This window comes from Cydia fagiglandana, chromosome 4, assembly GCF_963556715.1.
Source record: "Cydia fagiglandana chromosome 4, ilCydFagi1.1, whole genome shotgun sequence".
NCBI lineage: Eukaryota > Metazoa > Arthropoda > Insecta > Lepidoptera > Tortricidae > Cydia > Cydia fagiglandana.
The window spans coordinates 10,791,900-10,805,310 of NC_085935.1; the positions used below are offsets into that span (position 1 = coordinate 10,791,900).

Consider the following 13,411-nt stretch of genomic DNA (forward strand, 5'->3'; position numbering starts at 1 on the left):
CACTTCAAATAATGGGTTAGCACCTGATTGATATAAACTGGGGCGGATATTAATTAATTTTGAAAAAGAAATTACTATTCTGGGAAAGGCTTTATATGTCCAATATCTGCTTTCAGTGACCTCCAGTGCCAGCGCCTGCAAGCGCGGGAGCAGCAAGTGGTTGCTGTAAGAGCTGGCTTTAATCAAGAACCTGTCGGCGAGGTATTGTCTGCGTAGAGCCAACGGCGGTTCAACACCTTCCACCTGCATGCCATTTTTGGGAGAGGGAAGCATAGCACCTAGTATGATCCTTAAACATTTCGCCTGTATAAGATCTAATTTATCTAGACCATCCTTATTGCAGGGTTCCATTAAAAATGACCCATAGTCTATACTATGGCTACGTATGATGGCATTGTATAGTAGCTTCTGGCAATAAGGATGGGAGCCCCACCAGACACCTGACAATGCTCGAAGAATATTAATATTTTTCTCACATTTACCCAGTACATATTTGTGGTGCGAGGTGCCAGACATTTTATGATCTAAAATAACACCTAGAAATTTTACTGACTCTGTATTTGGAATCATCACACCACCATAACGGACATCTGCGTCAGGCATGGTCCTTCTGCGACTGAAAGTCACTACACAGCTTTTTGTTGGCGATAGGGTCAAACCATGTTCATCAAGCCAATCCTTGAGGTAACCCAAAGCTGTATTCAGACTAGCAGTGGCTTTGTCCATTGATTTTGCTGAGGTGTATAAGACTAGGTCATCAGCATACTGCAAGATATTACAGAAGGATAGGACAGATTGCTCCAAGTCGTAGGTGTAGATACTGTAAAGCAGGGGGCTGAGCACCGATCCTTGCGGGAGACCACGCCACAAAGTTCGAGGTGGGTAATAGGAATTACCATTCCTAATTTTAATTGACCTACCCATGAACAATTTGGTGACAATATGTACAATCTTCGCGGGAATGCTCAGATGTAGCATTTTTGCCCTGAGCACCGGAAGAAGGACATTGTCGTAGGCCGCAGAGATATCTAGAAAACATCCCAGCAGATATTACAATTTATTGGAAACAATGTATGTGATTTGACAGTGACAGCAACTCTACTATGGAGGCGCCACCTGGCGTGATAAAATGTCAGTTATGCCTCCTCATTCTATCTGTAGTGGAAAAGTAGGATATACGATTCAAAACTTGTCAAAAATCGATGAAAACCTTTTTATTTTTGACATCTGTGAGACATCATCTCAACGTCACTGTTACTCTGATACCACGTCGGTAGTTAGAAAACGTTATTTAGATATTAGATAGATTTATGAATAAAATTTGAACTGAATGCTTTCTTTTTTTTTAAGCCCTCTAAGACCTCCATGTATTCATTTACTTATGACTTTTTTCAGTTAGCATTATTAAGTTGAGTTCAAGCTGCGAAGAAACCATATTTTCAATATAGAAATTATTATTCTTTATAAATGTGGTCGGACTGCAAAAACTGCCCGGCTAAGGTGAGGCCGACCAAGCCATGCGTCAACAGGTTTATTTTGCTATTGTAATCCGTTTTTTATTCATCCTATTTTTCGATGAGGCAAATTGTAGCTGTCACGTGGTACCACAAATTTGGTCGGACTGCAAAAACCGACAGGTTAAGGTGAGGCCGCTCAAGACATACGTCAAGAGGTTTATTTTAGCTATTATAATCCGTTTTTTTCGTCCTATTTTTCGATGAGGTAAATTGTAGCTGTCACGTGGTACCACAAATTTGGTCGGACTGCAAAAACTGCCCGGCTAAGGTGAGGCCGACCAAGCCATACGTCAACAGGTTTATTTTGCTATTATAATCCGTTTTTCACTCATCCTATTTTTCGTTGAGGCAAATTGTAGCTGTCACGTGGTACCACAAATTTGGTCGGACTGCAAAAACTGCCAGGCTACGGTGAGCCCGACTAAGCCATACGTCAACAGGGTTATTTTAGCTATTATAATCCGTTTGTTTGTTGTAAAATTGGTCGGACACAGGAACCTGCCAACACAGGATTTGGCCGACCACTTTTTTTTTACTGTCCTCAAAGGCAGCTATCGTACCCTACAAGTTTCATACGATTTTTCGATAAAAAAAATTGTAGATTTTTTTATAAATTTGGTCGGACTGCAAAAACTGCCAGGTTAAGGTGAGGCCGACCAAGACATACGTCAACAGGCTTATTTTAGCTATTATAATCCGTTTGTTTCATTCTATTTTTCGATGAGGTAAATTGTAGCTCTCACGCGGTACCACAAAATAGGTCGGACACAGGAACCTGCCAACACAGGATTTGGCCGACCACTTTTTTTTTACTGTCCTCAAAGGCAGCTATCGTACCATACAAGTTTCATACGATTTTTCGATAAAAAAATTTTTGATTATTTTTTTATAAATTTGGTCGGACTGCAAAAACTGCCAGGTTAAGGTGAGGCCGACCAAGACATACGTCAACAGGCTTATTTTAGCTATTATAATCCGTTTGTTTCATTCTATTTTTCGATGAGGTAAATTGTAGCTCTCATGTGACCCAATAAATCTGGTCGGACTGCAAAAACTGCCAGGCTAAGGTGAGGCCGACCTTTTTTGTTTACTGTCCTCAAGGTCAGGTATCCTACCATACAAGTTTCATTCTATTTTTCGATGAGGTTTTTTTCGATGAATTTTTGTCCAACGTTTTTGCCATTTGTACAAAATCTGCCAGGTTAAGCCCAGGCCGACCAAGTGCGTTGGAAGCTACTAAATGTCAGGTACCTCTACAGGGTAGGTATATTCTATTTTTTGATGAGGTTTGTTTCATGCAGCCGGCCACCGGACTATTAATTGAAGCTTCAATATCTTCGTTAAACATAAACATAATTGAAATGCTAATGGATAATGAATATATTATAATTTAATAAAATAATTCAATTATTGCGTAACACATATTTTAGTAGGTATTAATGTATTTTAATTAAATATCTGAACTTTCCCTTGGTTCCCTGCTGGGGCGTGACTATAAAATTATGATCTGATAACCACAATAAAGAATAAAAGCGTTTTTGTTCATTTTAGGTATCGTTAAACCTTTCAAGTAAAATTAGAATTGCAAGAAATGTCGATAGTTTATCGATATGGCTACAGCAAAGTGGGCCGCTTTGTTAATCGTACACTAAATAAAAGTGGTCCCACTGACAGCTCGCTTGGAAGCTATCTGTATATATTATTATATCTATGCAGCAAAGCCATACTTTATTTGCTATTACGATGTATTATTTGACTATAGCTTGAATATTTCAGGAATTTGCATAGACCTAGGATTCGCTTATAATTCTTTGGGTGAAACTAATAATAATCTTGACGATTGACATCAAAAATTGACACTTGACAGCCAACTGACAGCAGCGCCGGCGCTGCTGTCTGAATAATAATCTTGACGATTGACACCAAAAATTGACACTTGACAGCCAACTGACAGCAGCGCCGGCGCTTTTTTAACGCTTGTGAGAACAGATACACAGAGTTCCGTATGTTCTATTCAATTTGACGCCAACGCTCAACGCCGAAAATCGAACAGTGCTCGATAAAAAAGCGCCGCGCTTAAAAACCGCCTTCGTGTGAATACATACATGGTTATCCATTTGCGTCATTCAAACGCTTTTTTAACGCGCGTTGAAAAAGCTGCCGTGCGAACGGCCTAAGGCCTAAGGGGTGGACTCGTCTGGCTCGCGTGGAGGAGCGGTTTTTTGTGCGCTTGCAGAATGCCTACCGCGAACCACGTTCGACGTGTTGGCTCCCTGTCACACTTACGTACGAATTAACAAGTGCAACAGAGAGGCAGAACGTCGAACGTGGTTCGCGGTAGGCCCTCTGTTTACATTTGTATTCGGCTGTCATTCTACAAACCGTTATACCAGTGGGCCTACCGCGAACCACGTTCGACGTGTTGCCTCCCTGTCGCACTAGCGTACGAATTTACAAGTGCGAGAGAGAGGCAACACGTCGGACGTGGTTCGCGGTAGGCCATCAGACCGTGCCGTTTGTGTTTAAAATCGATTAGCTCGACCGAGACGAGATGTAAAGAGGGGCTACCGCGAAAACCGATATTTGCAAATTGCGGGGATCTTTCTCTTTCACTCCAATGAAGGCGTAATAAGTGTGACAAAGAAAAATGCCCACAATTTGCGAACTTCGATTTTCGCGGTTTTTCGCGGTTATAGCCCTCCTGTGCAAAAAGAGTAGAAATTAAAGATTACAACGTCGAGCTAATGATTACAACAGCTTGACAAAAAAAGAGTAGAAATTAAAAAGTGGCAACACTGTAGTGTCGTCCCTTTCAAACCAACATATATAAGAAAACGGGATGACACTACAATGTTGCCACTTTTTAATTTCTACTCTTTTTTTGTCAAGCTGTTGTAATCATTAGCTCGACGAACTTACGAGTTCGAGGCGAACACGAGACGAGCCACGAGCCGCGAATGTAAATAAGCTTTAAGGCTGGCCCATTGCGTACAGGGGTCTTTAGTGGTGGAAAAAAAATCCCACTTTTTACCAGTGGTAACTACTGGGAAAAATTCCAGTGGTTACCACCAACTCAGTTCGGTTTGATGGTTACGATTTTTTCCCCAGTAGGTAAAAGGTGGGAAAAAAACTCCCACCACCACTGGTAACAAATTGACGATAACTTGTGGGAACAACCGGAAGTATAGGGGGAGTGGGCGGAGTGGCAGTGTTCTAATACGCGTATATACTTATCAAATTGTTAGGAAAAGGAGCCATTCTTACACAGACTATAGCGCACTTTTAAATAAAATACTTATGCTTGAAATAAAAAAAAATATTTTTTTAAATTAATTTATATTTTTACATTTTATCATTTAGGCTAGTCCAGAGAAAAAATCTGATGCATTTTTAACACTACTAGATGGTAAATTATTACTCATGTCTTTTTTCTTGTTCTGTTTTTGACTAACATCAATAATGGAGTCAATAGTTTCAAAGTACGAAATATTCCAAAATTTGACATCATTGTCATGTGAGCATGAGGCTATGTAGCAGCCATCATGACTTATATCTAAACACTCAACAGGTAGGCGATGCTGCCCTACAATGCCCAATTGTCTCTGAGGAAACATATGAGCCGCTCTTAGTACTCCATCTTCACCAGAGGTCACTACAATGTTTTGAGTGATAGGTACCATACAAGAAATTGAGTGCTTTTGACCAATATACTCATCACTGTGCAAGCCAAATTCCTTCCAGTTAAACAAATACATTTTTCCTTTAGAAGAGCCCACTAGCAGCTTTGTGTCTGAACGAAACAGTCCCATGCATGTTAGCTCTGAATCATAATCTTCAGATGTTGAGTAAATTTTGCTGAAACAATACATCAAAATAAAATATAGTTGGGTTTAAAAGGTTTTTATAGGTGCTGAATAAACATGAATGTTATAACCATAGTATACTGTCAGTCTTACCTTCCTTTTAGATCAATAGAGGTCAATACACCATCTCCACCAGCACACACCAAATATTTCCGTGCATCGTTGGTGATCATGTCTGCTACATGTTCTTCGCCAATTTTTATACTGAATATGGGATCAGGCTTCCTCATGTCCCACAGTTTGACAGTACCTGCATCATCCCCTGTGAATTTCAATGTGTTTTTACATGCGCCCTTTTTAACTTTTTATTTTATTTTCAGAGTTTTCTGATTTATTTTATGTACTCGTTCAGGGACAGACCTAGGTTGGAGTAAGCAGTATGATGGCACAAGGTACCAAATAGGGAGAGGCATGGGAGCCCCGTTTTCAGTTTGTAGTCTTGCAAGAGTAGGAGAGCACTATCTACAGACTACTGGAGTGAGAAAATATAGATAGCTATTACCAAATCAGATAACTGCCTCCTACTCTTGTGCAAGCAGGACCATGAGTACTATATTTTATGAAACTAAACAAATTAATTTAATACATTCCCAAGTTTATATAGGTCTCTTTTACCTGTCACAATTTTGTTATTGTCTAAACATAGCATAGAATAGACAGGTTCATCATGTACATTTTCGTAGTTTTTCTTCAATTTCCCTGTTTCAACATCTGTTACCATTATAGCCTTGTCCTGCAAATAAAAATTAAGAGAATTTAATGTTAGACAAATGGAGACTGAAACAAAAATATATTGGTTGCAACTAGTTGCATTAGACTGCACAATTCGTTGGAATTCATTAGTAACACTGCTGAACTAGTACCATTTTTAGTGCCTGTAAGCCCGTTCTTAGATATTATATGTCAATGACTAAAAGTCAATTCCACCAGCCCACATGAGGAAACAAGTCAAAATTTGCAAAATGACTTTGCCTCTTTTGAGGATAAATTGCAATTTTATCATCGGTTTTAGAAGAATAAAGGGAGCCTTTAGAAGTTGTGTGGTAAAAATAATTATATTTACCTGTAATACTTACTTTTGCAGTAGTGTACATAGTTGTACCTTCAGAATCAAATTCTACATCTCTGCATGCTTTCAGATGCAATTCCAATGTATTAACAAGTTTTGTTTCATCATCATTGTACTCATACAATAAGACGTCTCCCATAATATTAGCTAGAGCAATCAAATTTTTTGCAGGATTAAATGAAATGTCTACAATGAAGTCCTCACATGTTATGGTAGGAGGATGATCTCGTGGCTTATTTTTCTCAGCTTTTATGGCCTTAACAACCTCATCCTCATCATCATCGTCGTCATCATCTACTTCTTGTGTTTCCAGCTCACCAGCCTCATTACCACTCATGTCTTGGTCATTGTTGCCTGTGCTATCTGGAAGCCAAACATCTGTCAAGTTAATTTATGTAGAACTAAAGTTGAGTGTTGAAAAAGGCGATTTTGAGTCATAAAAAATTTAATGTTGATGAAATGTTGACACACCCGGGCCTCAATATAATGAAACGTAATCCCAGCGTAGATATATGTGTGGATAATAGCGTAGATATATCTATATATGACACAATATGTTTTATACAGGTGCATAATAAGTAAATCATACTTTATAAAGTAGTACTTGGTATGTAGGTTATATTAAAATTACGTGATGTACATGTACCGTTATCATCATCCGTAGCATATTCTTCGCTAGAATCACTGCCGCTTTCGTCTGAAGAATTCTTTTCAAAACCTCGAAACTCAATAGTCATTTTGAATTTGAGTATTACAATAATATTTATTTACAAATGAGAACACGGCACGGACAAAGGACCACACTTTTTTGACGTTTCTTTTTTTTGATTCGTCTCTAAATGGCCATTTACATTCGCGTGCGCGCCACGAGCCGAGCCATGAGTCGAGTCACGAGACGCGAGTGTAAATAGTATGACATCGGGCCCGCGAGTGTGCTCGCTCGGCCGCAGAGGGCTCTCTGTTGCACTTGTAAATTCGTACGTAAGTGTGACAGGGAGGCAGCACGTGAAACGTGGTTCGCGTAGGCCCTCAGACCTCTACCTTCCATATACTTCTACACTCCATACTTCCATACCTCAGACGTTCGGATTTTTCCGTACGGAATGACATGTGCAAGCGAGAGAGCGCTATGCACTTGTAGAGCGACATCCCGTTCTCACCTGTCATTAGTTAGGAAACCAAATGAAAATTATTAGTATGTTGTTGATTTTGTTCCATAACAAGAAAAAAAACTCGTATTTCGATGTATTGAGAGTCTAATTTTAAGTAACACTGGAGCCACTTTGCTACCTCACCCTCCATACTACCAACCAACCGTTTTCAATCTCATCTCACCTGCTAATCTGTCAAGTGTCAACTTCAATTCAACTCGGAAATTGTAGTCTTGTTTGGAAAATGCTATCTGCTTGTCGTGTTGCGTTTAAATAATTGAACTCTCAGTGTTGTTGGTATTTTACGCGATTATTAACCGTTGAAGGTACCTTACGCTCCATGTCATTTACGCACTTACATATAACAAATATCTAAGCCGACAAATGATTAGAAAGATTATTTAGCAGTAGATAATGTGGTTACCTATACAGTAGGTACATGAACTATTTGTATCGTGAGTTGTTGTGTTTGTTACAGTGCAACGGAAAATTTTATTAGAAGAGGTAAAGTGAGTTAAAAGTCAAGGGTGTTAGTGAACTTAAACGATCCTGAGTTATTCCTACTGTGATTTACGTGTAAAGGAAGAAGTTTTGGTTTTAAATGATAATCCTTGAAGATAATTTAAAAGGTAAGATCCTATTTAATATTCTGTTCAATGTACTGTACCAAACCAGGTGTTTCTTTTTGCGTATTAATACCAGAATTGTTAGATTGATAACTTATAAAACCAGGGTATTATTTTAAGTTTTCTAGCTTATCTACTTATAAGTACATACTTGTATAATACCAAAATGGTATACCATTTTATAGGCGTGTCCGGTCTTCTGTTCTATAGCCGAGTATTTAGTCTGTTGCTTTCACCCAATAGCCTAAGAGTTCATTTTAGATTCTTTCAGCTCTCAATAGCTCTTACACCCTGGCGGGTTTTACCTCTGCGTTCGTCCCATGACATGGGCAAGGGCAGCATATGCTGGTAATCTGGTAATTAAACTGTTGAATGTACAACATTTTTCACCCGACCACCATGAGGAAAATACAAGCTGTAAAAGTAGGTATCTCTCTAGCCTCATGTCGCCCAATGTACATTACAATCTCTGTTTCAATGGAATATCAACCGTAATGAAAGCATAAGTACAAATTAGCAAATTTCTTTTGTCTCATAAAATTTTCTAGCAGTTGTAAATCAACCTAATTATAAACAACTACATTCAAACTTCCAACTACAATTTGACAGCACAAGGCTGGAATTCTGATATTAAAGCCAATATCAGTACCAATATTCAACTAGGGAACCGTCAAATTATTTCTCACCACACCAGCTGGTAAAAGCTCTCTTGATTGTTAAAAAACTAATGAGAAAGCTGCGTTTTATTCACATGTCTGGCAAAGTAATTTAATGCAAATTTAGAGTTGTTTCCTTAAGTTGCCTGGTAGAATTGACTTTAAGAAAATGAATTTGAATGATAAATATTTAATAACATTCATTTGGATATGATTTTGTTTGGTATTTTACAGTATTTTCCTTGCATTGGTGTGGTAACAATTTTTTCACCACACCAGCTCGGAAAGGCTTACTTTGCACTTCAAAAACTGACAGCAAAGTTGCATTTTATTCGACGATCGCAATTGCAATGATCAAGATTCCATTTTTCGAACTTTGGTATCTTTCGCTTGCTCGGGTATCAATATTAGCATGAGCGGTTAAACAACAACTTTGCCCCCTTGTAAAACAAATAACTATTGTGTTTCTCTCTGTGTCAAAATTTGTTTAACCCTCAACCCTCACAACGTTCAAGATTCCACTTTTGGAACCAAACAGATCTTGCGCTTGCTGGGGATTGCATAGATCTAATATTTTAGATTTTATTGATAGTTATCTAAATAAATAAGTGTTCCGTGAACAAAGTTTTGTACGGAACACTAAAAACTGACCAAGTGCGTGTCAAACTCGCTTTCCTCGGGTTCTGTACATTCAGCGAAATGATATACATGGAAGTATTCTGTGCGCTCAATTATGACCCAACGCAAACTACCCCGCGATAGGCGGTACTTACAAACTGCTCGATTGGCAATCTCAGTACGCGACCGAGATGACAGTCAGTGACAAATGGCTAAATTGATTTATAAAAACACCGTTTTTTGTAATTAAAAATATATTCATGTGTCGTGAAGTGCTGCAGAAGTTATTTTAGTTCATACCAAGGACAGTGGAATCACTTTTCACTTGTAGTAAACAGATAACTTCAGTAAAATTTGGAAAAAACATGACGATTTGTTTTCAATACTACCGTGCTAAGCTAAAACGTAACAACTGCATACGACTTTCATAACAACATACGACTTTTTAAATTTCGAGGATAATAGGGATGGTGTTATGCCAAATGAAGTAGACTATTTTATTAACTTGTGTTTGGTTTAGGTATTTTATATATAATTATAAATAAATTCCTTCTTACAGATTTGTATTTTCCTTTTTTATTTCATGAGATGGAGCTATAAAAAAACTACCTAGTTATTTCAAATTAATAATCAAATTTGGTATTGCCATTTTACATTACTTTCCATTCAGATTCCCACAAGATGCTATTCGCAGAGAACTATGGAAAAAAGCGTCCAATTAGAGAGACATGAAATTGAGTGGATGCCTGGCAAGATATCTAGAATGGTGTACTTTCGTTTGGGCCAAATACGTTTCGCCAAATTTCACTTCCCAACAAACTTATCGCAATAGTTTCATTTCCCAAAGAAACCTTTAGCAAATTCCGCAGCCTCCTCTCTATTAGTACCTATGTAAATTGTATGCCATGCAATATTTTGGGACATGTAAGTTATGCTTAATGATACATTTGGGTTTACTAATGAATGGGCCAAAAACGTTTCCCAAAGTATCACATCCCAAACTATGTTTCCCAAATTATCATTTCCCAAAAAAATGTTTGGCAAAACAACTTATCGCAAATTTTCAGTTAGCAATAGTCTTTTTTGGCAAGTTATTGTTTAGCAAATAATTACTTAGACAAGTTTCATTTTCCCAAATATTATTTAGTCAAATGTATCATTAAGCATAACTTACATGTCCCAAAATATTGCATGGCATATAATTTACATACCAATAGAGAGGAGGCTGCAGAATTTTATTTGTCTGGTATTTAATTGATCATTACATATACATAGTAAAATGTAACGTCAAAAAAAAACATTCTTACTGCCAAAAATATGTAGTAAATGATCACTAAAATTAAAACTCCATTTTAATGTAAAATGATAACCAAATTTGTTACATCTTGCTATTCTATTAAAGCAAATAACACCAAAGTAATCATTGTAATCCAAAAATATTAAATAACCACCAATATGTAAACCACAATTTAGTTTAATATGTCATGCAAATTCTTTACTTCTCGTTATTCTATTAAATTAATTAATCCACTTTGATGACCTTTTTCTAGTACATAGTATTTCGTTTCTGTAAGGACCGCAGTTCTAACCTAACCTAACCCACTTTTCTAATAGCATTTCGATTCTGTGAGGGTCACAGTTCTATTCTAACTTAACCTAACCCACTTTTCTGATAGCGGTTCCGTTTTGTGAGGATCGCAGTTCAAACCTAACCGAACCCACCCAAATTACGTAGAATTTAACGTACCTATATTAGCATTACAAGAAGTACTTTAAATAGAGATGCCTGTTTGTCAAATTTGCGAAGTGACAATTTTGACCAAACATCTTTTTGGAATATAATATTAGACAATAAAAAACGTTTGCTAAATAAGTTTTTGTCCTAATACAATTTGACAAAGTAAAATCATGCCAAATGATTATTTGACCTAATAAATTATATGCGAAGTGTCACTTTGCTAAAGGTTCCTTTGGGAAATGAAACTATTGCGATAAGTTTGTTGGGAAGTGAAATTTGGCGAAAAGTATTTGGCCCAAACGAAAGTACACCGCGCGAACGGCTGTGGTCCCATACAAAATTTTCATTTTGCACCTTTTTCTACTGACAAACTTGCTTGACCGGCTATATACATATAAAATATTCTGAACTGAAAGTGGGGATTTATTGTGACTCCGCCTGTTCAAATATTTTTGACCCGATTCTTGTACCCATGTAAATTTTGCAGACTGTATAGCCAGTCCGATTTCTAAGATCAAGTTCGCCATACATTTACTGTGGCGTACTTGATCTTAGAAAAACGGACAGACTATACCTGAACGTGACTTCGCACTGCCATACAGATAGATAATAAAATATACAAAATACTTATTATAGCGGAATACATTTATACAACAATGATATATATTTACTTATGTTGAGTTAGTCTGTCATGTCATAACAACATTTTAACTAGTTATCTTTTAATCTGCATTAAATTATTATACGTGAATTATTTGACTGGTTCTTCACTGTATGGCATAAACCTATCCCTGTCCAAGTCATATTCTAATCAAATATGAACCGCGAACTCTAAGCGGCCAGTACGTACAGCAAGAAGGTTATTAGCGGATTAATGTCGCTGATTGGTAGTTATTGACATTATATGCATTTCATCTACACTTAGCTATGTACCATTAGAGTAATAAAGATGACTCTTATTTTGTTTACCAGCTTTGATTACAGGCTCTGTAAACGCGTCGTCCTATTTGAATGTAGGCGTAATTGTGTATGTGTGCTAATTTGGCCCGAGAATTTGAACGGTAATGTTCCTAAAGGCGGTTTCCATACTAAATATATGCGTTCACTGTGTACATTAAGTACGACTCATGCTTGACTGCACATTTCTAATAGGTTTTCCTGTCATCTATAAGTAAATGGGGGGAATGGTTACTTTTTGGCTATTTTCTTAAATAACTTCTAAGGGGTCATCCATTAATTACGTCACACGAATTTCTAGGTTTTTTGACCCCTCCCCCCCCTCCTTGTCACACTTGGTCACATTTGGGAAACCCCTCCCCCCCTAGTGTGACGTCACATTTTTTCTACGAAATCGCCAAATCGAATTAAGTAAGTACCTAAGTATTATTAATATTTTATCAAAATATTTTTGTCGATATAAATATTAGTAATTTTATACCCCAAAACTGCTTAGAAAAGAAAATTAAAGGAATAAAAACGATTATCGTTTTAAAAACTTGTTATTTAAATGTACAGCGAATAAAATAATTTAAATAAATTTTCGGTTACTGATGAATTTAAAGTGACGTCACAAAGTTTGTGTCTCCCCCCTCCCCCATGTCACAATATGTCACATTTTCTTGACCCCCTCCCTCCCCCTAAAAGTGTGATGTAATTAATGGATGAACCCTAAGTGTTATAGGATATACTAGGAATATTATTCTCAACTCTCAACAATACTCTACACGAGCTACCTAACCGTCCGAACCGCGTCATATTAGCACGTTCCGTTCTCCGTCTCCGTTCGTCAACGTTCGTTCGTAACGCCAGTCGCGCACGTTATAGCTGGGCACGTTAACTGGGCACGTGCGCCGGCCACGCGACTCGCGTGACCTACTATTGGCCCGCCTGCGCTCGCTATTATAGCGTCACGTGTATCTTCGGGTATTCTCGTGGTATTCTCATATTTACGTACTTGTCTTCGAGGGGGCAGATTCCCCTTAGTTTTTAATTAAAAAATTCTTTATTGGGATTCCGATTCGCTCGCCAGGAGGCCGATTTTTGAAATTCTACCACTCGATTTCGTGTATTTCGTTAAATGATATCTCCCCTACTAAATAGGCGTTTAAATTCTACTAAGAGAATTGAAATCCCATCAAAAACATAAATGTAAAAAAGGAGAGCCAAGTTCAAT

At 37.6% G+C, this 13,411-nt stretch overlaps 3 protein-coding genes across 5 annotated transcripts in view; 2 read left to right on the forward strand and 1 right to left on the reverse strand.

The window, feature by feature from the left end:
• The window catches only part of LOC134663691 (chromodomain-helicase-DNA-binding protein 9), a 275,973-nt gene that overhangs the window by 84,068 nt on the left and 178,494 nt on the right, over positions 1-13,411 (forward strand). The window lies entirely within an intron of this gene.
• Positions 4,819-7,270, reverse strand: LOC134663677 (WD repeat-containing protein 55 homolog). Its single transcript, XM_063520122.1, has 5 exons — positions 7,096-7,270; positions 6,457-6,812; positions 5,996-6,113; positions 5,474-5,642; positions 4,819-5,372 (listed from the first exon to the last, which is right to left on the reverse strand). The coding sequence occupies exons 1-5, from the start codon at positions 7,184-7,186 to the stop codon at positions 4,874-4,876; spliced, it is 1,233 nt and encodes a 410-aa protein (XP_063376192.1). The 5' UTR covers positions 7,187-7,270; the 3' UTR covers positions 4,819-4,873.
• Positions 7,806-13,411, forward strand: part of LOC134663678 (protein timeless-like) — a 34,202-nt gene continuing 28,596 nt past the window's right edge. For 2 of the 3 annotated variants that reach the window (XR_010098164.1, XM_063520124.1), the window contains exons 1-2: positions 7,806-7,926; positions 8,079-8,229. The gene's annotated coding sequence lies outside the window, so the exon portion shown is untranslated. Of the gene's footprint in view, positions 8,230-13,411 lie in introns of all 3 variants that reach the window. The other variant, XM_063520123.1, reaches the window with a different exon arrangement.